The sequence below is a fragment of the Lissotriton helveticus genome, chromosome 3_1 (genome assembly GCF_964261635.1).
Source record: "Lissotriton helveticus chromosome 3_1, aLisHel1.1, whole genome shotgun sequence".
In the NCBI taxonomy this organism is placed as follows: domain Eukaryota; kingdom Metazoa; phylum Chordata; class Amphibia; order Caudata; family Salamandridae; genus Lissotriton; species Lissotriton helveticus.
In genome coordinates, this window is record NC_136061.1 from 1,654,354,509 (window position 1) to 1,654,381,875 (window position 27,367).

A 27,367-nucleotide genomic window follows, 5' to 3' on the forward strand; every position below is an offset into this window, starting at 1 on the left:
GGATGATGTGCACAAGCTCGAACAGAGGGCAATGGGCCAATTGAGTGATCGCCATATATGCAGCGTCTGCGTAGACGGTGATGATTCGAATTCAAATAAACTTTATTCTGTTTCACGTCGGAAAACCATAAAAGTTACAAAGGTTACAGGTACATAAAAACAATAATAGTTGCAAAAAAAATGATTACAAAAATTAGACCCTATACACAATTTTTGGATAAAACCCAATATCCAACCTCCCCATTTGAGCAGAACCTTAAAAGTGCAATGTGCCCGGAAACCATAACTTACTTATTGGCGTATGGTAGCCCTAATAGATCCTACATAGATCATCCATTGTTTGAACATCCATGCAGGCCCTGGATTTCACGGGAGCTTTTAAAAACCCCACTATAAAATTAATACAGTCCTCTTTCAGCAATTGCAGATACATTAATGCAGGACGTGCCTGAATAAAATTCATTCTTTTTAAAATGGGAACCAAAAAATACCTTTGAGGGGTTTCATAGAACTTACATAAAAACATAAAATGCGGCAAATCCTGTGGAGACTGTCTGTCGCAGCCAGAGGGAGCTAGCACTTGACCACTACTGTATACCTTAGGCCTGGCTAGCAAGAGATGAAAAAGGTTTATCCGAAACCTAGTTAATAAGAACCTCTTGTGTATTGATAGAAACCCCATTAGATAAGGTTCCGTTGTCGGAATTGCTTTGAACATTAAAAACTTACAAACACTGGGTTTCAGCATCTCCTGCGCCTCCCTGTCCAATTTCCTTGAGGTTAAGAAGGCTACACTAATTAATTCCACATCCTTCTTAACAATGGATTCAGGATTACAAAATTGATCAGCGAGCTCTAGCCCTTCCAGGCTGGTTTCAATGTAGTTAAGCCAGGGAATTCAAGATGCATTATCGAGGGACAAACACTCTCTTAAAATTAAATGGTTAAGCGTTAACTCTTTGTTTAACCAGCACCTCAACCAAAACACCAGAGGGCGCAGCGCAAGAACATCACTTGGATAGGGACCCCCAATTCCTCGTGGACTGCTAGGTAAGATATTCCGCACGGAACACACAATATGCGCTTCAAAAAGTCATGATGATTCAAAGTTGAACTCGGACTGGACCCAAATTACAGTGGAGGTACAGCCTACATGGACGGGGCTTAGGTTCTAAATTAGCACGTCAAGCAAAAATTGCTTGTGGTCAAAATTACCCTTGAAAATCTTTTAAATCTCTCATAAACTACAGTACATGTGTAATTGTTCTATGTGTATTGAAGTAATATGTTCATATAAAATGTATAATGCATTGAGTAATTGTAGTATGCTGTTTCTGTGTGCCCACATTCCCTGTATGTCTGCCCAGGTGACTGGAATGCCGAATGTGAATGACGTAATTGAAGGTCTGTGTGGTGTTGAGTGGGATTTAGGAGAGGGAACTATTGAAAGGAGAAAGGGAAAGTTAGACCCCACACAGAGGCCTGGTGTGTATACTATGTATAATAAAAAATATATACAAAAATATCAATAAAAAATATATACAAAAAACATTTTACGCATTTTTAATTACATAAGAACTGTAAACATTTGAGAATAATAAACAATGAGAGTATGAAGTTGATTGAGTAGACTTGTTTTCTACTGATTTTTTTTGTTGTTGTTTTTTAAACCTGATCTGCAATTGTTATGGTTGAGCTGTTTAAACATTTCTTGGTACTGTCTAAAATCATCTTTAATGCTACGTGTGATTCTGAGGCTTTGTTCCTTAGAGGCATCATATTCAGAAATTAAATCATTCAAGTGTTTTGCTGCTCTGCACATTTACCCACATTTATGAGGATTCCGCTCTTCCTGTTTGTCATTATCTTCTTTGTCTTCCTTAGACTATTTTGTGAGTTCCTTTAACTCTTTGTTAGTGTTCTCTTTGAACCTGAGTTAATTCTTCAATTTCTTCCTTGAGGATGTCGACTAAGCCATCACCTCCCTTATAGTAGGTGCTACATGTAAACTGTTTTTCTCTTTATAGAAATTCATAGATCTAGTTTACTTTATTCTTTGCAGCCATTTAGATTCAAAAAAATCATACTGCTTTTTGTTTCTCATGATATTTTACCTCTATAAACACTCCTTATTGACATTCAGCAAAGTGCATCACTAGTGGCAAGGTTTTTTTTTTTATGTCCTTCTCACCGGAAAAATCATTTTTGCTACCTGGTCAATAATAAAGAAACCCTTAAAACCATTCATTCGTTCTTTCTGTAGATGTTTCCATCATGCATTGACTATTTCATGCTTGACTTTATCCATTGCCTGCTTAATACAAGTGATGTAATCAGCTATGTTCAAGGGCTTCCAACACTTATTTAGATTCCATTCAGCATCTGTCTCCCTATGTATCCGTTTGGTAGAATGCTTCTGTAACTGGCCTTGAAACTGTGAATCACACCTTGGCTAAGGGGTTGGAGGATGGAGGTGGTAGGGGGGGGGAGAAGTAATGTGACGTCAGCGTCCTTATGTGCAAGTCAGAGTGCCTCCGTATGGATAGGAACATTATCTATGATCAGCAACACTTTAAAGTCAAATCCTTTCTCATCAAGGTTCCTCTTGATCTCTGAAATGAAACCCTTGTGGAACTAATCTAGAAATAATGCTGCTGTTGCCTTTTTATTTGGCAGAACATAGGCAGAATATTTTTGTTTTGGTCTTTTAGGACATGGGGATTTGCAGCTATGTAAAGCAAGCCTGGCTATATTAAATACCCATCCACATTGCACACAACAACAATGCAGTCACACAGTCTTTAGCTGATTTAAAGTCAGGTTCTTCTTTTGTTGATTTTGAAATGTAAATGCGGTTAGGCATTTTTTCCTAGAAGAGCCCAGTTTCTTTCAAATTAAAAAATCAGTTTCAAAAGATATCCCTTTTCTTATATGATTTTTTGATTTTCTTTAATTTTTGGGGTGGACTTTTGCAGCCCCTTCATCGGCAGGAGCAGCTTCACTAGTAGTATAAATGTTTTGGAGGTTGAGGCAGTTCTTAAAACCGATAAGCCAATTTTGTCTGGCCTTGAAATCCTACTCATGAGAAGGCTGTCCGGTGGGAGGTTTGAACTGTGAGTAAAGTGTGAGGGCCTTCTCTTGCAACACATTTACCGGTCCTTTCTTCTGACTTATTCCTAGAGAAGTAGATGTACAGAGGATCACACAATGGCTCGTTTTGTCTTTCTACTCCCATATAGTAGGTGCTACATGTAAACAGTTTTTATCTTTATAAAAATTCATAGATATAGTTTACTTTATTCTTGACACCGATATTTGCAGCCATTTAGATTCTAAAAATCATACTGCTTTTTGTTTCTCATGACATTAACTCTATAAAGGTCAGAATTTGTTTAGTGAGGCAAAACTTGCATTCAAAATTATCTAAATGACATTCAGCAAAGTGCATCGCTATGGCAAGTTTTTTTTTTTTTATCACCATCTGATAGCCTGCAATCCATTTCTTTAGTTTCCTGACTGTAAAGCCTTCATGAGCTGTCTGGCACAATCATTGGTTTATATAAACGGCAAAAATCTTATTACATTTAATAGAAGCTTAAATGCTGGAGCTGTTTGATTGCTCTTCTGAAACCTTTTACACCTTAGTAGTAATGTAGATCACGAACCGACACATTCTTATCAACTCTGTGAACTGCATTGGTTAGTTAGTGTCTTGCTTACGATAATACAGAATCTCCCACACGGTGGCTCAAATACTGCAAAGCAACACCAAAAACACAACCCCTAGAAAAGGGGTTTTATTTTACAAAATGCAAAGACTCTCTTTTTAGAATAAGGCATGGGCTTTTATTTTAGACAATGCTCTCTAACAAAAAGGCTTTCCCAGATGCCAAAATGAACAACATTCAAATACACATAGATATATGTTTATTTGCATGCAATAAGAACACACTTGGTAAATGCAACAGTGAAATGCATAAATAATAATAATGAATATTCAAGCAGCAAATAATATCAAATAAGACCCAAGGAAATATAATGGACATCCTGCAAGAGATCAGAAAGATATATACACTGAATCATAAAGAAAACACCTCAAATGATCAAAGCCACTGGCCACACATCATAATGGCAATAATCAAAACTCAACACTTCACCTAGTGTAAACACTGCATCTTAGCCCACTCCTGACCGGGGGGGATTAAACAACATCAGCAACCAAAGTTCCCCTGTACCAAAGTAGACGCGTCCGTCCCCATTTGGATTCCAAAATCCTGGTTTCTAAGTCAACAACCCTCAGCTTTATAATCTCAAAACACACTAGAAGATTCGAGAGTCTTCCTCCCAGCACAAGGAAACTGGCCAGCTTCCAAGCAAGCATTCCAGGGGAGAAAGGAGTTCCCATGTTACTTCTACATTCTCGCATGTTCCAGCCTTTATCTCAACAAAGCTCACAAAAGCCTTCCAGGGTACAATAAACAATCTCTCAAAAAAACAATCCTTGAACATGATTAACCCAAACAACTTGCAAGCGTGTCTGTACGTGCAGAAAAAGCTCAAGCCAGGCAGAGTCAGAATTGAGGATGACATGAGGCCATGTCAAAGCCAATAGCAAGAAATTGATAATTCTTCCCAGGGTACAACACAGTGCACATTTGTTCACCGCTGCATATAGCATCACATACTTTATCTCTCAATGTACAACATAGTAATTTGTGCACCACAGCTCATAACACCGCACTTCGAGACCAAAAGGTACATTCCACCTCTGTGTGTGTGTGTGTGTCTCTCTCTCTCTCTCTCTCTGTCTCTCTCTGTCTCTCTCTGTCTCTCTCTGTCTCTCTCTCTGCCTCTCTCTCTGCCTCTGTCTGCCTCTGTCTGCCTCTGTCTGCCTCTGTCTGCCTCTGTCTGCCTCTGTCTGCCTCTGTCTGCCTCTGTCTCTCCCTCTGTCTCTCCCTCTGTCTCTCCCTCTGTCTCTCCCTCTGTCTCTCCCTCTGTCTCTCCCTCTGTCTCTCCCTCTGTCTCTCCCTCTGTCTCTCCCTCTGTCTCTCCCTCTGTCTCTCCCTCTGTCTCTCCCTCTGTCTCTCCCTCTGTCTCTCCCTCTGTCTCTCCCTCTGTCTCTCCCTCTGTCTCTCCCTCTGTCTCTCCCTCTGTCTCTCCCTCCCTCTCTCTCTCCCTCTGTCTCTCCCTCTGTCTCTCCCTCTGTCTCTCCCTCTGTCTCTCCCTCTGTCTCTCCCTCTGTCTCTCCCTCTGTCTCTCCCTCTGTCTCTCCCTCTGTCTCTCCCTCTGTCTCTCCCTCTGTCTCTCCCTCTGTCTCTCCCTCTGTCTCTCCCTCTGTCTCTCCCTCTGTCTCTCCCTCTGTCTCTCCCTCTGTCTCTCCCTCTGTCTCTCCCTCTGTCTCTCCCTCTCTCTCTCCCTCTCTCTCTCCCTCTGTCTCTCCCTCCCTCTCTCTCTCCCTCTGTCTCTCCCTCCCTCTCTCTCTCCCTCTGTCTCTCCCTCCCTCTCTCTCTCCCTCTGTCTCTCCCTCCCTCTCTCTCTCCCTCTGTCTCTCCCTCTGTCTCTCCCTCTGTCTCTCCCTCTGTCTCTCCCTCTGTCTCTCCCTCTGTCTCTCCCTCTGTCTCTCCCTCTGTCTCTCCCTCCCTCTCTCTCTCCCTCTGTCTCTCCCTCCCTCTCTCTCTCCCTCTGTCTCTCCCTCCCTCTCTCTCTCCCTCTGTCTCTCCCTCCCTCTCTCTCTCCCTCTGTCTCTCCCTCCCTCTCTCTCTCTCTGTGTCTCTCTCTCTCTCTCTGTCTCTCTCTCTCTCTCTCTCTCTCTGTCTCTCTCTCTCTCTCTCTCTGTCTCTCTCTCTCTCTCTCTCTGTCTCTCTCTCTCTCTCTGTCTCTCTCTCTGTCTCTCTCTCTCTCTCTCTGTCTCTCTCTCTTTCTCTCTCTCTCTCTTTTTTTTTCTTCAAATGCACATCCCACACGTTCTGTTTTTGGTGAGGCTGTTCTACTCCGTAACTGCTCCCACTGAATGACTACAAGAAAGAAACCTTTAGAGAGTAACAAAGCATATGCAGGACGTTGTACATTCAGGCTAGGATAAAATAACATGCAAAAGTCAATTAAAATAATGGTAGTCAAAGGTAATCACATGTTGTCAGACCACAAGAGTGCCTCTAGCACTAGTTAGTCATTTAGAAATGGACACCAAAATAAAAGTGCTCATAAGATCATTAACTTTTTGCCAGGGCCAAGAATGCCATATGTGTAGCCAGTCTGAGTTCCACATTTAATTTTCATATCTTTGAAGTTTTGCCACTCATCCCTCTGACTTTCATTCAGTCTAATAATGCAGGGTTACTTGCTCAGAATGTGGCTGAGATTATGCCTGTGGGCACAGACCTGTAGGAGCAGGAGAGTGTGGATGCAATCTTCACTAGTAGTGTAAAGTAGCCCAACTGCAGTGCTTAGTATGAGAGTGACACCATTGTGCTAATGTATTTTTCTAGAAGCTTCTCAGCTTGATGTCGCAAGATATTCAGTTGCATATTAAATGTATAAACTATACCAATGCCAAAATATTATATTTACAGGTAAGGTATAAGTAGCAATTTGTGCTAAAAGTCTGTTAGACCCTGTGCCTTTTGACAAACCTCCTTTGGTGAAGGAGAGAAAGACTGAGGTATGGGTATAGGTGGGCGTCGGAAGTCGACCAGGGGCTGCACTGCACATGCACTCTGCTCGTTTCCTGTGGTCTATACAGTGCTTAAATTGTAAAACAATACGTTCCAGGGCCCGCATCAGAATGCTACCGCAGCCAGTGCGGCAAAGGACAGTACTAACACAACTTCTAACAATCGCACTCCTGCAAGTATAACAATTCACACTTCTAGGCTCCAAAGCTAAAGGAATACCTTGAACGCAACGTATTAATCATTTGTTATGTATTTTGTATTAATAAACAACTGTTGCTCTAATCTCAAAAATCTGACAACAGCGCTAACATGTGGCAGACATAAGTGGCGGTGTTGACAATTAAGTGCCCGTGCTGAGCACCGAAAACTACCGGCACAAACACAGCAATGGTATATGAGGGGTGTTTGTGTGTCACATCACGAGGAGGGATACCACTTGTGCCTTGAACACAGGCGTGTTATGGGCTACCACAAAAGTAGTAACTACAATAAGTAAATATTCCCAGATCCGCTCTGGCACCACAACAAGTCTTCCCTTACTTTCATGTCCTTTTGGCTACATTTACTTAACGCTCAGCAGATGTTTCTGCTTGCTTAGATTTCTGGTGTCATTATCTGTCGTGTTGGGTACCTAGAGGCGATTGTCTTAACAATGTTTACTGTACAAATGCCATAAATACATTAAAACACGTTGCATGGGTGAATGAGTAAAATTAAATACCTTTTAGAAATGCAGAATGCCGCTCCTCTGAGGAGCGCAATACATCTCAGAAAAACAAGTTGCCTGTTGATGTTTTGGTTGGTTCTAAAAATACATCCTGGCACTACTTATGCTTTGATGTCAGAGCCGCAAACCTGCTGGAGGGGAAGTAAACCCTGCTGTTCCAGGAAATGTTTAGCTTTGGTTGGCGGTATGTTTATATCTGCAGCATCAGCAGGAATGGCCCGCTGCAATTCTTTATGTCCAGTGGGGTGAGGTCTTATGCAAAGACTGTAGACAGGTGTCCTACCACACCCATATATATATTGTTAGGTACTCTTAAACTAAAGGTTGATTTTCTTACTTGTGGGTTGTGTTGTGCTACTCACATCTGTCTCTGAATTACATTAGATTGAACGGCAACCATTTGAAAAAATTATTTTCTCCAATAGGTAATGTCATAAAAAAAAATGTAGTCACACTGGGTGGCAAAGGCGTGACTCGTGTTGGGAGGGCTTGCATTAGAAATGTCATTGTAATGCAAGGAGTAAAGCCTTCTAGAGTCAAATAGGTTTGAGTTCAGATTAGAACTTTGCTGTCACTAGAAACTATTCCTGAGTTGACCCGAAACAACATCGTCAAGTAAATGTTAGGCTCCTTTTCAAGTACTTCTACAATGGCTTTGTGCCAGCAATAAAGTAAACAGACACCACTTCATCGGCATATTGACTGCCTATTGTGATTCCTGTAAGATGTTAAATAGGGGACCAAGATGTATATTAAAAACAGGACAGTGACCGCTCTGTGGCTCGGCAAGAAAAATGAAGGTCCAGAGAAAAAGACCTTGTGACACCTCGGGAATGATACTGTAACACTCTCTTAAAGCAGTGAGATCAGCTTGAGCTAAGCGGCGAGATCAGCATGAGCTAAGCGGTTAGTATCCTCAACAAGAGGAGAGTGGTCCACAGTATTGATACTGGAGGACTGATCCAGCTTGACCGGTAAGTGAACTGCTTCTTCGTTGGTGTATCTTAGTGCATCCTCCCTGAAACTGAGAAGAGCACTTTCTCTCCTGTGTCTGGGTCTGAAATTTGTCTGCAGCTGCATCTAGATCAGTTTTTTCCAAACTTTTCAGAACCACAACCCACTTTTTAGCATGACAAACATTTGCCACCCACCTAGCTGTAATAGGCCCGAAGCAGGCGATTTTTTAAAGTAACTAAACCCTCGTGTGGTAGTGCACTGTCATTTAAGCACATTTTCCATTTAACTGGGCACTAACTTTGCACAGACATACAATTTTACTGATAAACCTATATCACTCACAAGTGATAATGTGTGGAAGTCGGATTTCAGTGAATGTTTATCATGTGCGCCTTGCCAAGAAAAAGTGTCTCAATTTGTTTTGATCCTATTAAAATCCTTGCTTCTGCACACTTCAAAATGACAAAAAAATGCTTCATTTTCGGTTTCCGAACTGATGAATGTGTACAGTTAATTTATAGGTATTTCATTTTTTTTGTATGTTACAAAAAAAGACACCCTACAGTGTTTCTTTTTACGCTTTCTATACCACAGCAGGATTGTCACATTCACTTTGCTTTAATTTCTCTGACTGCAAAGGGAGTTTGTAAGCACCAATGTCCATGTACATAAAAAAATAAGCAGCACTTTGTCTGACGACCTATCCTGACATTTGACCTCTGTCATTGGGTGCAGCAAATGGGACATGGTAAATACAGAATTTAAAGTCATCTTTATGTATTGCTTGTACTTTCACTACCCACCAAAAATAAGATTGCCACCCACAGTTTTGGAAACTGATCTATATCCTTCTCTTATGGCAAACAGCCCTTCTTTTCCTGAGCACTTTGACTTAGACTAGCCGGATGTAGCTAGCCAGGGTGGTTAGCTTTAAATTAGAGCAGGTGGTATATGGACGAAGCATTGATGGGAGCAAACGGCTCGGAAGGGGATGCTGGTGTTGGACCACCAATTATGTTTGTTAGGTCCCACGAGAACAGAATGGATACTTCTTCATCAGCAGATGTGGGCTTCTGTATGAAGAAGGAGGGATCCGATGGGTGGTTCTAAAACGAGGAGCACTGTTTAACAATCACTACCATCTCTTATCATATTTTATAAACCTTCTCAAGGAAAACGAGAGTTGAGATCCGCAAAAAGTTTGAGAGATGGTTGAACTTCAAGTGGATAGGAGGAGATGTGGTGTCAATGTTGACCAATTTAAAGAGACTTCTGGACTGGCACTCAGTTACATCATTAGATTCAGCCAAACGATGTTTGTTTGCTTTCTTGATAGATACTTTGTAAGTAGATTAATCAAACATAGGTCTCAATATTGGCTTCCATCTGGTGTTCCTTCAGTGATACACCTTCATTTGCTGCTGTTTCATCTTTTCAAGCTCAGTTTTGAACCAGGGGACTCTATGATTTTATATATGTTGGGAAATGTTGGTAGAGACAAGATGTCATTAATGTAAGTTAAGTACATCTCAAATCCTGTGTTGTTGGATCCTTAGAATTTGGCTAAGTGGTGATAGCAGCTTAATGTTGACCCACAGGTAGTCCGACCAGGTGCATTCGCTGATATTCTGGAAGGATCTGTATGTATATTTTGCAAAGATTGTGTCTAGAGTGTGCCCTGTACAGTGAGTAAGAATGTTAACCAACTGGTAAAATCCAATTTCCCTCAAAGAGGAGGAGGAGAAGGAGGCCATGTTATGATTGGTGACTTCTAATCAGTTTCCTAGTATGTTAATGGAGGTATGTCTAATGCCCTGATAACCAATCACTGGCATGCCTACAAGAAGAATAGGTTTTCTCACAGACGGTAGTTTAGAAGCCACACAGGGATATGTTTTGGTGAAGGCATTCGCATTCTGCCGTGTGTCAGAAAGAGGGATGACCAAGGTTGATAAACAATAAATAATGTATGGACCTCCACCTCGTGCTCCGGCTCTCTAGATGTATTATTTGGTGATCAGAAGGAGCAAAATTAGCTAGTGACACCCCCATTATCTATAATCCGGATTAGCTATGTCTCAGCGAAGTAACTGATGTTGCTTTTCTCAGAGGCAAAGAAGTCCTAAAATACCTCTTGGTATTAATTTTTAATAATCTACGGATTTAGGGCTATTTTTAAATTATTATATATGTAGGACGCACCCTGCAGCAAACAGCAGTTGCTGGCTTGTCCTTGGCCATTGAAGTGTCAGGTGCTGCTTATTGTCTGCACACCCATGATGCCTGCTGAAGTTCCATGTAGGAGCTCCACCTAGTCTTTCTTATATTGGCCCTCTTTGTATTTCTGCGCTTCTCTGAATCTGGGTGGTTATTGAGCTCAAGAAGTCATTTCTTTTCTTTGCCTCTTACTGTTTGGTTTCTTTAGCAGGCATCTTACCTGGCATGTGCAATATCTATTCCGTTTCACTGCAATTTGGAATCCGGGTGCACGGTCATGAAACAATGTGTCTGACTAGTGGCAGGTAAGCATACCACTTTACCCAGGTCTGCACTGCTTACAAGAACCTTGATACCACTTGCACGTTGTCATCTTAGGAGAGTTACACTTGGAATACAGTTCTCCTAGAAGGTAGAGGTGGTGATCTGTGTCTAACCCCAAAGCTGCACTGCTGCTTCAGAAAGCAGTAACCATCTTGGAGCCCATTATGCAGCACCAACTGCAGTCCTTAGAGCGTCAAAAAGCCAACAGAGGAAGAGTAAACTGGCAACCTTCAGCCTATATGTGCAGTGCCCCCAAACTTTAAAACCGTAACCCGACTTGCATCTAGCGCCCGGTGCAGAGGGAGGGTATCCACATATCTTCTGGCATAGAAGAGGATACATAAAGACAATTGTTTCTTCTTTCGCTATAGTTCGCATTCTCGCCTTTTGGAACCTCCTGTGTAAATGATTTGATGTTCTTGCACTAAGTATTGGTAGCCTCACTTTCGGCTTTCTAGAATAAAATTGCATTCTCCCCAAATCTTACTCTAACTAAGATTTAATTTGATTCATTTCCAACTGGGAAATTATCTATCCTGGGCTAAGCCAGAGTCATCCCCCCCCTTGCTCCTGTGACAACCACTCACTTCAGGACACCACTCATTTTGTCTTGTTTTGTTCAGTGTTCTCAGTGCCCCGAAAGAAATACCTGCTTCCAATTTTGAGGGAGGCGGGCTATAAACAAGTTAAACCGGCACTCCTTTATCTACAGTCTGAGTACCACCCGCATAATATTCTGTATGGGAAGTTTTTTGGCCGCAGCAGCGCGCATTAAAAATAAGCAGGCACTTATCGACAGTACCTAATGATTTCCCTGTACTGTAGATTACATTGATATTTTGCACAGCCCTCTGCTCTTGCAGATATTTCCTATTTAATTGTTTTTCAAGGATGTATTGTGATACTTTGGATATGTATTTTAAACTTTTTAAATATGACTGCAGTTGAAATAATTTGTAAAATGTATTTAGGCTTTTTATGTATGGAATGTCTTTTTATGATTTTCTTTTAAAATCGAATAAAGTATTTTGACTGACTGACTAGTCTTGCAGTTATTGGCTAAGGGAACCTCTTGGCACATATTGAGCACTTTGAACAAATAGGAGTTTTAAATGTTAGCAGGAATGAGAGGATTTCTCAATAGCTGTTCTACAGTTCCTTGTATGACCTCTCACTGTTGCCATGGGCGCTCACAATCTGAATATTCTTGTGCTGGGAATGACAAGACTCCGCCTCCTTTCAGGCAGCATTGACCACGGGATCATTCAGCAGCTCTCTAATGATCTTTTCTTCCAAATCACTCTGTCTTCCAGAAAGCTCTCCGTGTTTGTGACTGAGAACTTGGTGAATTCAGTATTGCTCCTCATAAAATCCAGTCTTCTTCGACATTTTGTCAGTGTTACCCATGTCAAATGCAGCGTAGATTCACCTTTCTTCCCAGGTCCTTTGGTAGGGTGGGTGCTGTGGAAAGGAAGTTTAGATTTTCACATTGTTCAAGAGGGACAAAAGGGCTAAACAAGGACACATGACCCCAGTAAAAGCACATAACACGACCAATGGGGTTGGCACAATTTGCTTATGTTTTCTCCTCTGTAAAAAAACAGTCTGCCCTATTAGTTTTAATCAATAAAAAAAATATCTCCCTCTGGTATGCTGTTTTTCAAATTTGTGTTAAGTAGGTTGATGTGTTGTAAGAAAAAGTGTGTATATATGTGTGTGTGTGTATGTATATGTATATATATATATATATATATATATATATTATTTTTATTTAGAACTGCTAAGCGACATTTACATTTGTATGCATGTGAGATATGAACCAGTTTGACATATCCAAGATTTACCAAGATTGATTACATCTTCAATGCCCGACAATTGGAATTACATTCTTAAGGTGTACATGGAACAGAAGGAGAGGGGACAATTTGTTGGACACATGTTATCCCTGTACTCATTCCATTTGCCCCATACCTGTGAACATTTCTTGGGGCAGCCTCTTGCATAATACAGTTTTTTCTCGTACTGTACACCAGTCCATATCTGTCTTCCTCCTTTCTACTGTAGGAGCTGTATTAGCCCTCCCATAGCCTGGCTACATTTCGCTTAGCCGCCATCTGGCCCAATGTCACCCATATTTTATCCTTGCCTAAACAGCAGGTAGGTTCCCAAATATTTAGGAGACTTCTCTTGATCTTGATGTCTATGCGTACCCCAAAGACTTCCCTGAAACATTGGTGGATGTCCGCCCAGAATTTCTGAACCTGCGTACATTCCCACAGTATATGCATAAATGTGCCTTCCTGGCCACATTCCCTCCTACACTCCCAATCGTCTGTTCTACCCATCTTAGCCAGTGTTGAGCCCGTAACATACACTCTATGAAGGATCTTAATTTGCACCAGTCGCAATCGAGCAGAGATCACCACCCCTTTTGGAGCGGCCAATGCCTCCTGCCACTCATCCTCGTCCAACTCCGAAACGTTCACCTCCCAGCGCTGCCAAAGCGGCGTGAGGGAGCCTGTGGCATTATTGACCAGTTTTTTTATAGAGAAAAAGGAAATTAATGTCCAAACTCTGTCATTTATCTCTGTAGATATTAGGCTGGAAATGGATTTCAGTTCTGATCTGAAATTATTCGCTTAGCCACTTGAAATCTAAAGTACAGCTTATGAATTTTCTTTGGATGGGACATTCTATCCTGCACACTCACTCATGTTGTAATTTGATGGGTTGCTTGAATGCAATAACTTGATTAGTAGTGGCTGCAGTCTCCTTTTCCAATTACAGCCACTAGGGTCTGAGCTTATTTCTGACCATACTGCTTCATCCCTGCTCTTTGTGATAGTGCTACTTGCCACCTTGCTTCTTTACTTCAATTTTGTGTATCAAGAATTGGAGTCCAGATTCTATGTGTCCTATTATGTTCTCCCTTCCCCACATGTGAGCACATTGCTAACTTCTAGCACATACACAGGTGCCATAATGTCACACTATCACAAGGTTTCTGTTGCTACTTTCAGCAGAAATATTTTGGCAACTGCAGACATGGGTCCTGTGCTTGCTGTCCCATTGCACTTGAGTTGTACCGCAATGATGCGGGACCAAGTAGACACAAACCGGTATGGGCTTGCTTGTGTTCCTCTCTTAAGCAGGTTCTCGGCTAAGCACTTCCCATTGGAGCACAACAAAGGTTGATTCGTATATGACTGGTCCGTATCTGTAATGGCACAATGGGCAAGAGAAACAGAAACTGGAATGTGACCCAGGATTATTAATTGTAGCAGAGATTAATTAAGCATTTCACCCATCAGTTTTGGGGTTTTCTTAGTGGTTACAATTCTTGCTGCGGCCATGATTTCTGCTTTTTGGACTGCTGGTGTTACTGCTGTAGGGACTTAAGTAGTTGCTGGTTTGGCCCCTTCTGATGTTATAATTTTGATTGTTGGTGTGGGCCACACTGATGCAGCTGTTCTCATTGCTATATCCTTATTATGATGACAGCTGTTGTTACTGCTCTTGTGGCCACTGTGATGAAAACTGTTGTCGCTGCCTTTCCCCGCTGTGTTAAGTTTTGGTCTTTGCTGTAGTGGCAACTCTGGTCTTTGCTCTGGTTGCATCTGTTGTCATTGCTGTGGTTACAACTGTGGAGGAAGCTGTTGAGACAGCTTTGGTCCCTGGTGTGCTTGCAACGATTTTTGTGGTGTTGGGTGTGGTCACAGCTGTTGTCGCTCCTGTTGTCCTTGCTGTGTTTACAGTTGTGGTCGCTGCTCTGGTCTGCACAATGATGGGAACTGTGGTCCCTGCTGCGTGTGTAGGTTTTTGCAGCTGCTGCTTTGACGGTGAAATTGTGATATCTGTTGTTGCTTCTATGGTCCGAGCTGTTGTGGCAGTTGTGGTTTCGGCTGTGGTGCTAGATGTCTTTGTAGTTTCATTTGCGATTACTGCTGTGGTCCCTACTGCTATGGCTGTTTGTGTCGTGCTGTGGTGAGAGATGTGGTCTTTGCTACATTCTCCACTGTATTTACAGCTGTGCTTTCTGTTGTGGACCCTGCTGTTGTGACCGCTATTGCCCCTACTGTGGGGCATCCGTGTTCTTTGCCGTTGTACAGTTGTCATAGATGCTGTGGTACCTTTGGTGCTGTCAGTTGTTGTTGTGCTGGCCATGGTGGCAGCTAGTGTAATTTTTGTATTCCTGGCTATAATTGCTACAGTAGCCGCTGTCCTGACAGCTGTTGTTTCTATTGTAGTACCTGCTTCACTAAAAGTGAAGCACTGCTGTGATTCCTACAGTGCTTTTTAGGTCGAGCCTGGGCAGCGCATGCGTTGCTCTGCGATTCATGCGGGACTCGGGTATGGACTTGGAGCTCCACCCATTCTCCGCCAATCTTTTCAATTGGCTCCTGTTACTGTCCTTTCTAAATGGTTGCGTCCGATTAATTAATAGGCTTGTTACCTCCTTAGTACCACCATGTCTGCATTCGTAATGTCCCATAAGGGTTGGACCTTTTAATTGTGTGGTTATACGGTATGTTTATTTAGTCTGTGAGAACTATTTTCTTTCATTATTTTGTCCTACTCCAAACACGAAGTGCTTTCCTGCAACTGCCGTGCGCCTTTCTTTCTTTATTTTTCCAGTGCGGTCCGCTTTGACTAGAGCGGCTGTGCTCCTTTCTTGATTTATTAAATGCTTTATTTGATTTTTTTAAGCGCCCCATAAGGTGCTTTCACTTAAATATAAGCCAGGTACCCTTCCTTACACGAGCCACGTCTACAGAAAGGGGCATGCAGAGATTAAAGTAAAAGTGCGGCATGGGGCACTTAAATATTTTTTTTTAATTGTTTCTCACCTTGACAACAAAAATATTGTTTCTCAACTTGACAAATGCTTTTTTTTGTCTGTTGTAAAAGCGCCCCATGACGTGCTTTCACTTTAATGTCGGCCACACCAATTTGTTTAGACACGGCTCGTCTAAGAAAAGGGGCGCCGCCAACATTAAAGTGAAAGCGCCGCATGGGCACTTTGATAAACCAGCATTTGCAATGCAATAGGTCTCGCATTTATATGAGTTTAATAAATGCGAGACCTATTGCATTGCAAATAATTGTTAACTATTGACATGGCTTTTGTTGCTACTGTCTGTAGATGCAATAGGTGTGGCTAGTGTTGTGGCTGCCATTGTTGCTGATGTGGTCCATGCTATGGTAGAAGCCATTGCTGGTGCTTTTTTACTGCTATGGTGGCAGCTGAGGGTGATTCTGTGGTCCCTGCTTTGATTACAGCTATGATCGTTGCTCGAGTTTCTGCAATGGCTGGAAACTGGCTGCTGCTGTGGTCTGTGTGCACATGTTTCTGTCTGCATTTGTGGCAGTTTTGCTGCAGATATTGTGCAGTGGCTGTCGATGGAGTAGTCTGTACAGTGGGGACAGCTCTGGTCTCTTCTGTGTTTGCTATGGTGGCAGTTGCATTCACTGCTGTAAATTCTGTCACCACAGTGCAGCAACTGATTTGCTTTTGGGTTGTTGCTACAGTTGGGGGAGAACACGGGGCTGAGCCCAAGCCCTTTCCGTAGATTTCTTTTGTGATATTCACTTAAGCTCTGGCATATAGCTAATACTGCAAGACCTAAAACAGTGCCTTTCTACCTAGGCGACTGTATATTGTTTCTTGGCACCCAAATGGTCAGCTGCCATAAAGAACCTAAATCACTTTACAAGGCCTCTTTCTGTATACTTTTTATTACGATATATATTCCGTGCCCGCTTCTTGTGAAGTTTGACATTATCGGGATTACATTTTGAGATAGATATTTATTTATTTATTTATTTTACGAGCCCTGGCTAAAATTCTCTTTAGCCACACGTAAAAAGTGTGTTTGCTAAAGAGTTGTTGATTTATGAAGTTCAGTGGCTTTGCAACAAGTGCAGTAGCCGAGCAGCGGATGGTAGATGTAGGTAACTGGCCTTACGCTTCACTACAGAACTAATATGTCTAACTATGTGACGTGACTACCCCCTGCCCGCCGAAGCAATTTACGGCATAACATAAGTCTTTTTGCTTTTCACAATAAATGCTCCCAAAATGTTTTGGGACTGAGCATCTTACCTTTGGCGACACTGCCATTTGGTACACGAGGATTTAGGATAGGGTGCGCCTTTTAGGGGGTGCATACCGTCCATCTCCTTGTTTATGGTCCTGATGAATACCGGGTAATCCCAACTTATGGTAGAAACATGTTGACCAATACACATATAGAGATACTTTGGCCGTAACTCCCCTCTCAGTATCTCCCTTACTTTTAATATTGTCCAGTTGCTTTTTAATAAAAATCACATTTTCTATAAGCTAAACCAGGACAATTTTTAACATCTTTTTTTGCACTTACACCCACAACCTGCTCCACTGTACCTCAGGTGTTGAAGCACACCCTGGTGACGCTAGGCCACCAGGGTGGACCCCGATGATGAAGCATGTCACCACTAGGCTGGTGAGTGAGTTTTTTTTTTACAAAAGGATGAACCCTTTCCTTTTGCCAGTCAGAATACCCAATTAGGAAACTCTTCTTCTGGGGGTACTCCTCTGTTTGTTTAAATTTGCAACAAGTTCACCTTTTTTTCTCCAGTTTGGGTGAGGTTAAAGCTGTATCAGTTCTGTGCATTCATTAGTTATAATATTCTATTTTTCTGTTTTTAAACAGTGATCATATGGAAAATGTATGCGGCTATTTGATGAAATACACAAACTTGGTGACTGGATGGCAGTACAGGTGAGTTCATTTTTGTTCGAAATACTTGTTCAGGGGCAGAAGGTTGAAATTTTAATGTGAAATGTTAACCTTGTCTTCTTGCATGTGTTCTTTGACTGCAATGTGCTTTAAACTGATTAAAACAACCACTTAAACATTAACCTAAAGGGTAAAAAAGAAACATACCTTGCGGGTGGGTATTTCAAGCATAACCTGTTTCAAGACAAAACATAATTTATTAACTCTACAGTTGATCTCCCTGGGTGAGCCTTGCACCGGAAAGCCATATTTAAGTACCGAATTCTGTTTTAGCTTTACTACTTATCGTATTGAAGAATGTCACAGACAGTAGTGGAAGCAGCAAGGCTCAATTTTCATGGACAGTTTAAATCAGCACCACTCTTTGCAGATAGATATCAAACTATCTGTTCTCACTTGGCTTGTTACTTAATCACACTTTCGGAAAGGATGTGGCCTTACGGCTAGATCTGCCAACCTCAAAGCTGGGAAACTGGGTTCTAGTCAGGGCCGGGATGCTCAACATACTGTGATTCTAGGCAAATCACTTAATCTTCCTGTGCCTAACAAAAAAACCGAATGTGTCAGTTTGTAACACAACTGATGCTCATGTAAAGCGCTCTGATACCTTCGGGTCTAGTTTGCGCTATATAAAACAAAAACAAAAATGAGGGAATAGGCACACATGACAGAACTAATAGGAACGCAGAGAACCAAGACTTCCTGTACTAACCATTTTGTGCAATTTGCCACATGCCTCCTATTTAAGATGTCTCTGTATTACTCAGAGGCGTTTTAAGACCTGCACAAAGTGGACTCTGGCCCAGGGCCCCACCCTTTCAGGGGCCCCCTGATAGAGCCAGCTCTGTTATTCAGAGAGTCCGTTTTAGCAACGTCCATACAAAAAGTTCTTTTAGATCAAAACAGGAACTCACATATGAGAAACTGGAGGGTGTCACAGATATTACTTGCAGTATTATTAGTGAGCTGTTGCAATATTGAAAACCCACATCACTGTCCCTGAAAATTAAATGTAAATAGAATGTGGACGAGTGTGCCTTCGCACTGTCAGTGACCTGGCCAAAGAAGACATGAAAGAGCTGAAATTGGATCATAAATTCAAAGTTGTTCGAACAGGGGCCCCCACAATCCTTAAGATGTCCCTGATAATACTGTAAAATGATGAGAACTCAACCGTATAAGATGTAGGCTAATCTGAATAATTGTCTTGAATGTAAAATTTAAAAAAGTTATCCCCACGCATTGGACACTGTCTAGGTTAAGGTGCAGAAATATGAGCAGGAGTTACCATTAGCTTAGTAACCAGGCATGTAAAATCCACAAAAAAAAACGTGAACTATGGTATTGAACTGCACAGGTGCATTCGTGTTTCTTAAAGCAAGGAGCCACATCAAGCTAGTAGGTTTTACAGTTTTTTTCTTTGAATTATTAATATTTAATTATCGGTGGTACTCTTCGTATATTTGGTGGGGATAGACCACTTGATTATGGTGTAACAAAGACTAGGATGATAGCAAATCCCTATATGCAGGTGTATGTAGCTGCTGCGGGGACCTATATACATATAATTTTGATATTTAAGGGTATACATCACAAACTCCAGTTTGAAGGTCAACTGGAACAAAGCTTGAGTATAGACGATTGCATTCTCATGTTTTATAAAAAATTGCAACTGCTGTTTCCAGGTAACAAGAAACAAGGTCAGTTACTTTGACATCATGATCGCTAGAGACTTGGGGGGTATTTGATGACAGCAGTTTGGAGAGTTTGCAATGCAGCTTCAGGTAGAAAGTACAACATTAGAGACCTCGTGATGTCTCTGCTAGATCAGTTTATGATGATAATACTTCTGTAGTTTGCCTGTGTTCTGCAGAATACTCCTTTCTGGTTTGCTTGATGACATGCTGCAAATGCTAAGTTGGGGTGTGAGTCCATATGGATATCGATAGAGATGTTACACAAGACACTCTGAGTACAGCATAACCATCCACAGTTATTTTAGGGTTTCTCAGTTGACTGTAGCCAGAGCTGTAGGCAAATCTTCATCTGGATCAATAGACATGCAATGGATGAAAGGGTCTATCTTCATGTACTTTGCGCTGATAGCGGGCTTCAAGCACTTGGTCCTGTCGGAAAGACATTGAGTCTAACCTTGAATCATGATCAGGAGGCAGTTGTTGCAGCGCTGAGGTGATTACTATGGCAGTGACTCCATTAATTTGGGATGAGCTTAGCCAGTTGGTGGACTAATGAAAGGGGGCTTATCGATGACTCATTAACTCATTGCAAATCCCCCAAATGTGAGCCCTCATGTTCAATCTGAAGACTGATTTTGTACATTGCGGCACAATTTATAGCCCCAGTCTTATTGCATATAGAGTCCTAATAGGTAAAAAAAGAAGATGGAAGAGAGTAAAGACAAACACTGAGAGTAGCACCGAGTTAGTCAGTTTGCAATATCAAGTTTCTTTGTTTATTAGCCTTTAGAAATGGCAGTAAGCCTACCTCTTTATTGTCATCGGTACAGTTGCTTCAGCCAGACACTTCATACATTTCAGGGGCGTAATTTAATGGAAGCATGGGGGTGCAGTTGCAATTTTAATGTGCCCCCTAGCTAACACTATGCTTGCCCAGGAGATCTTGGTTGCACAGTCAGGGGTTAAGGCATCTAGGCTGCCAGAGAGCTGGAATGGCTCTTTCTGGTCCTATTCATAGCTTTGCAGAGCAGTACCCACAGTTTGCTTCTTGTTCTGCCCTGTTTTCTCCAGGCATCCTCCTACTGCGTCCACTTAAGCTGTTGGTGAGGCATGGGAGGGACGTGCTCAGGCTCCACTGCTCTAAGAAGTGCCGCTCCTCCTCTCACTGTGAACTTGCTATGGGATATGAACTACTAGCCCCACAGGACTTAAGAATTTTCACCCAAGGTTGATTTCCTTCCCAGTCCTGAGGCGGAAAGCCGGGAGCTGGTGGTACGAGTACTCATTTGTTCACTTGATTTTAAAAATACTGCTTTTTAAACATTAGTGTGGTGTCACTTACTTTGTGTTTTGTATCTAAGCGCCACTGCTAAACTCCTCTTCAGCGCACAGCTGACCTGAACGCTGTTCGCGCTTTGCATTTCTTGAGCGGCCGCCATCAGCCCAGGCGTGCGCGCTCACCACGCCCCTTCTAGGCCACGCCCCCAAACCTTCCTACATAAGCGCTGAACACTAGCGCTTGTCAGATTTCCTTCCCAGTCCTGAGGCGGAAAGCCGGGAGCTGGTGGTACGAGGACTCATTTGTTCACTTGATTTTAAAAATACTGCTTTTTAATCATTAGTGTGGTCACTTACTTTGTGTTTTGTATCTAAGCGCCACTGCTAAACTCCTCTTCAGCGCACAGCTGACCTGAACGCTGTTCGCGCTTTGCATTTCTTGAGCGGCCGCCATCAGCCCAGGCGTGCGCGCTGACCACGCCCCCTCTAGGCCACGCCCCCCAAACCTTCCTACATAAGCGCTGAACAATAGCGCTTGTCAGATTTCCTTCCCAGTCCTGAGGCGGAAAGCCGGGAGCTGGTGGTACGAGGACTCATTTGTTCACTTGATTTTAAAAATACTGCTTTTTAATCATTAGTGTGGTGTCACTTACTTTGTGTTTTGTATCTAAGCGCCACTGCTAAACTCCTCTTCAGCGCACAGCTGACCTGAACGCTGTTCGCGCTTTGCATTTCTCGAGCGGCCGCCATCAGCCCAGGCGTGCGCGCTGACCACGCCCCCTCTAGGCCACGCCCCCCAAACCTTCCTACATAAGCGCTGAACACTAGCGCTTGTCAGATTTCCTTCCCAGTCCTGAGGCGGAAAGCCGGGAGCTGGTGGTACAAGGACTCATTTGTTCACTTGATTTTAAAAATACTGCTTTTTAATCATTAGTGTGGTGTCACTTACTTTGTGTTTTGTATCTAAGCGCCACTGCTAAACTCCTCTTCAGCGCACAGCTGACCTGAACGCTGTTCGCGCTTTGCATTTCTTGAGCGGCCGCCATCAGCCCAGGCGTGCGCGCTGACCTCGCCCCTCTAGGCCACGCCCCCTTCTCTGTTACAAATGTGCATGCATAGGAAGCGCAGCGGACGAGCGCCGTCTGCGCGCCGTCTGCGCGCCGTCTGCGTGCCGTCTGCGCGCCAAAGGCGCGCCTAAGGCAAGCCCGTCTGCGCCCGTCCGCGCCAAGACCGCGACAGGTGCAGGAAACTCTGCCCAATCCACCACGCACATCAGGTACCCTCCCAGCGCCCTCCACCTACTGCGGGGTGAGAACTACTGCTCATGCAAAATTGACTTGTCCATTGTCTCCGGCTCGAGCAGCTGCAAGTACTGCCACTGGTCCTTCACTTCTAACTCAGCTCACTCCTCCACCCCCCCACCCCTTCCCAAAGTTTCCCTGCCGCCCTTTACAGGCGGTTTGATAAACGCTCGGTCTATGTGTAAGCATAGTCAAGACATTCACGACCTCATCGTAGACTCTGATCTTGACTGTCTTCTGATCACCGAAACCTGGCTAACGGATGACTGCAACCCAGATATAGCCAACACCCTACCCCAGGGTTACTCCTTTTTTAGACAAGATAGACCGAAAGGAAGAGGGGGAGGCGTCGCAATCATACTGAAAAATACCTACACCTGTCATACGTTTAACTTAGACCCCTTAACCAACACTGAAGGTTTGGGTTTTTCTATTAAACTCAGTCAATCCTCCTCTTTCTCAGGTGGTTTGATCTACCGTCCTCCCGGAAACGCTTCCAAGTTTCTAGACTCCCTGAGCGACTCTCTGGGCCACTTCCTACTTCGTTACCCACATTTCACTCTTCTTGGGGATTTTAATTTACACCTTGAGTCCCTATCTGACTCTCAAACCAATAGCTTCTTACAGACCCTGGAAATCTTTAATCTTCAACAAAGTGTCACTTTGCCAACCCATTTACTAGGACACACCCTCGATGGGGTATGCACTAATTTCCCTTCACTCATCACCTTACCTCCTCTCCCCCAGATATGGACAGACCACAGTTTGATCCCTTTCCACATCACTAAGGTAAACCCTCAAACCATCAACAGAGCAAAACCACATCGCGTTAATTCCGTTAACTGGAAAACAGTACAAGAAAACCTTACTCTTAACCCCATCCTTCAATCTCAGGCCCCCGTCTTATCTGGTAACATCGAACTGGACGCAAAACTCTTCAATCATTGGATTTCGCAAGAAGTCAAAATACGGGACCCCACCAATCGCCCCTGTAGAACTCATAAAATAACAAAAACCAACGCCCCTTGGTTTACCCCTGCTCTAGCCACCGCCCACCTACTCTGCAGGAAAGCTGAGCGTAAATGGCGCAGAACTTACGACAACGATGACCGCCTTTCTTTTATCCAACAAAGGAAAAACTACCTCTCCAACATTAAATCGGCTAAAAAAATCTTCTACGTCAATGCCATTAACAAAGCTAGTCAGAAACAAAAAACTTTGTTCTCAATAGTTAAATCATTCACCCAGCCCAAAGCACTTCAACCTGAAATCCCCCCTTCCCAAGATTTTTGCGACAAAATATCAGATTACTTTGACGAAAAAATCGCCTCCATCCAAAATAACTTCCCCCCCCTCCACATACGTCTCCAGGGCCTTCTATCCCTGACCAACTAGATTCCTCAGTTGGCGGACTTAAAAACTTCACCCCTGTCACTCTTGCTCAAACCAGAGAAGCTATCCTATTATGTAAGTCCGGTTCCCCCGCCGACCCCTGCCCCCCCAAGATTCTCCACCAACTCATAGACGTGGTGAATCCTACCATTAATGACCTAGTCAACTCGTCACTTATTACCGGATCTGTCCCTCACATATGGAAAATGGGATTAGTCAAACCTCTCATGAAGAAGGCTAATAAATCCCCGATGGACCTGACCAATCTCCGTCCAATCACTCTTCTCCCGGCTTTGGGGAAAATAACAGAACAGTTGGTCCATAGAGAACTCAAAACCTATCTGGAAGCTCATAATATACTCCACCCGCAACAATCGGGTTTTCGTCCCAAACACTCGACCGAAACAGCTCTGATTGAATTATCAGATACAATTAAACTGCTGCAAGACCAGAGGAAGAAGGCTATTCTTATTCTTCTCGACCTCACAGCAGCATTCGACACCATATCCCACTCAATCCTGATCAACAGACTGACGGACATAGGGATTTCAGATACTGCCATAGCATGGATTAAATCATTCCTTACTGTCGCTCTTGGCCCCTTTCAATCCAAAGAGAAAAAGGTCCCCTCAGGAGTACCCCAAGGCTCCATCTTGAGTCCCCTTCTCTTCAATATCTACCTCATCCCTCTCCTATCCCTGATTGAATCATTCGGCATACCGGTCACCTCGTATGCCGATGATACACAGCTGATTGTACCCCTACAGGACAACTCAACCAAAGCTGAGCTCAATCTCAAAAACTGTTTAACAGCGGTCTTCCACTGGAGATCCTCCCCATCGGAAAGAACACCTCTTTCTGCCCAGCCCTCTGGTGGCCGGATAACTCTGTCGCCCCTCCCCAGACCGTAACAACAGCTAGAAACCTTGGCGTACTTTTTGACTCAGATCTTTCATTCGACCAGCATGCCAGGAATGTCGCCGGCAGATGCTTTGGTATAATAAAATCTCTAAGAAAGTTTTTCGACTTTCTTCCACTGGACGCCAGGAAAACAGTAACAGTAGCCCTCATAATCTCACGCCTAGATTACTGCAACGGTCTCCTGGCAGGGACAAAAAAGTCTACTCTGACCAAACTTCCAAGCGTTCTTCACACTGCTGCCCGATTGGTTTTAAAATTACCCCGTAAATCATCTGCCTCTACAGCCCTAAGATCCCTACATTGGCTTCCCCTCCATAAAAGAATACTTTTCAAAATTCTTACCATCGCCTTCCGGGCGTTTAACATCACTGGCCCGAAATATCTTATCAGACGCTTCCCCCACTACATTCCGACTCGTCTCCTCCGTTCTGCCCATGACAACCTCATGTCCCCTGCCAGGTACAACTTGAAGATGAAAGGTGGAAAAACTTTGTTTCCTGGCCATTAAAGCATGGAATAGCATGCCCAAACACCTGAGACAACAAACCCTTGAGAAACCTTTCAGACATCTCTTAAAGACCTGGATTTTTAACCTCCCCGATGACTGGACTAAAGCTGCCATCTAGCCTCCGTTAACCTCCAACACTGGGCTTTCAGGAATCATAGCGCCATGATGCTCCCTTCGGAGCGAACGCTGCGCTTTAGAAATACCCCATCAAATATCAAATATCAAGGTTGGAGGGCAGGGAGAGGAGAAACCACAGCACTTTGATTTTCCCCGAGCACTCCTAGCATATTATTCACAACCCTAGCTTGAGGTGTGACCCCTTGATATTACCAACCTCGCCATAGAATATATCCGTAACAATATTTCCGAAACAAAAAATGTCATGGCAACACTTTCGCGGCCCTGTCTCTTGATGACAGATTTGATATGTTTGCATAGAGTGGGAATAATGTAGGCGTTGTTCTCAGTCTGCAAGATCTAGGTTTTGAAATTGATATTAACCTGGGATTAGAGGCTTGCACCTGCTCCACTGCGGTAGGGTGTTCCAGCAGCCTAAGTTCCTTAAGAATTGGAAATGTTAGGTATAACAATGAGTCTTGTGGATGTTGTTGGATAACTGAGTATGATGTTCGTTCTCACCAGTACGTAGCGATTAACGGTAGCAACAATTTAGAGGTGAGCAGTGTGTACGCATAGGGGCAATGGATGGCTTGAAGATTAGAATGAGGATTTTATACTTCTCTCTTAGATTAGCAGATTGCCGGACAACGTGATGCGAGGGAGGGTGGCCTCAATGGTGATTAAAGACAATAATGCATGGTAACGTTAATTAACAGGAGAGCAGTAGTAGAGCGGAAAGTCCACTGGCTTTGTCAGTAATCTACTTTGACCCTCATTAGAGCCTTAATGAGGGATTCTGCAATTTGAAATGGGATAAGAGAGTGTGTTTTGTTGTTTGGCAATTGGAAGTTTGCTGCAGTGATCATTTTGGAGTGAAGAGATTCCAGTTGCATGCTAAAGTTTAACAGAGATCTTGGCTCACACTACCTAGTTGAAAGTGTTTATTTGCTGCACTCTGATTAGTCGAGTGTCTAATTTGTAAAAAAATCATGTCCGTACATGAGTGTGGGGTGCATTTGGGATCGAATGCTCCTTTCGTATAACACGCTAGATTTACACTATTTCGGATTATTAGGAAGAAGCCAGTTGACTATAACAAGCATTTACAATGCAACTGTCTCGCCTTTGCAAAAGTTAGAGCTATTGGCATTGTAAATGACACATTTTTTATTTATGTGTTGGTTTTGAAAACAGATAAATAAATGGCATTGTCATTTACAATGCCAATAGCTTAATCTCTGGCAAATGCGAGACCTATTGCATTTGCACACACGCACAGAGAGCCACACACACACATAGACACACACAGAGCCACACACACACATAGACACACACAGAGCCACACACACACAGAGCCACACACACACAGAGCCACACACACACACAGAGCCACACACACACACAGAGCCACACACAGAGCCACACACACACACACAGAGCCACACACACACACAGAGCCACACACACACACAGAGCCACACACACACACACAGAGCCACACACACACACACACACACACACACACACACACACACACACACACACACACACACACACACACACACACACACCCCACACACACCCCCACACACACCCCCACACACACCCCCACACACACCCCACACACACCCCCACACACACACCCACACACACACCCCCACACACACCCACACACACACCCCCACACACACACCCCCACACACACACCCACACACACACAGCCACACCCCCACACACAGCCACACACACAGAGCCACACACACAGAGCCACACACATACACAGAGCCACACACAGCCACACACAGCCACACACAGCCACACAGCCACACAGCCACACAGCCACACAGCCACACAGCCACACAGCCACACACATACACACAGCCACACACATACACACAGCCACACACATACACACAGCCACACACAGCCACACACAGCCACACACAGCCACACACATACACACAGCCACACACATACACACACATACACACAGCCACACACATACACACAGCCACACACATACACACAGCCACACACATACACACAGCCACACACATACACACAGCCACACACATACACACAGCCACACACATACACACAGCCACACACAGCACACACAGCCACACACACAGAGCCAGGTGCAATGGAAAGACACCCGTCTGCACACTTATTCGGTTTTAATGGCCTTAATACTTGTCATCAGCCTGTTTCGCGTGTTTCTAATGTTATCATATGAAAGGTTGAGGGGAGAGTAAATGATCTGGCAAGGATCACACATTCTGGACAGTTCACCATGTTCCACAGTCGCCTCCTGAACTATCAGGAACAGTCTCCTTTTCTCAGTAAATTGCTTAACCGTTTGAATGACAGCCATGCTACGAAACTATCAAAATAAAAGTTTCATTCTGCGACGCCTGCTGCTGAACACTGCCTCAGAGAGCACACAGGTGCAATCGTAAAATAACACTA

General features: G+C 43.5%; 1 protein-coding gene across 2 annotated transcripts in view; it reads left to right on the forward strand.

Annotated features, from left to right (window-relative positions):
- OSBPL11 (oxysterol binding protein like 11) overlaps positions 1–27,367 on the forward strand; it is a 294,199-nt gene that overhangs the window by 23,060 nt on the left and 243,772 nt on the right. For both annotated transcript variants that reach the window (XM_078682428.1, XM_078682429.1), the window contains exon 2: positions 17,595–17,663. In XM_078682428.1, the coding sequence (XP_078538554.1) occupies positions 17,595–17,663 (69 nt within the window). The remainder of the gene's footprint in view (positions 1–17,594; positions 17,664–27,367) is intronic.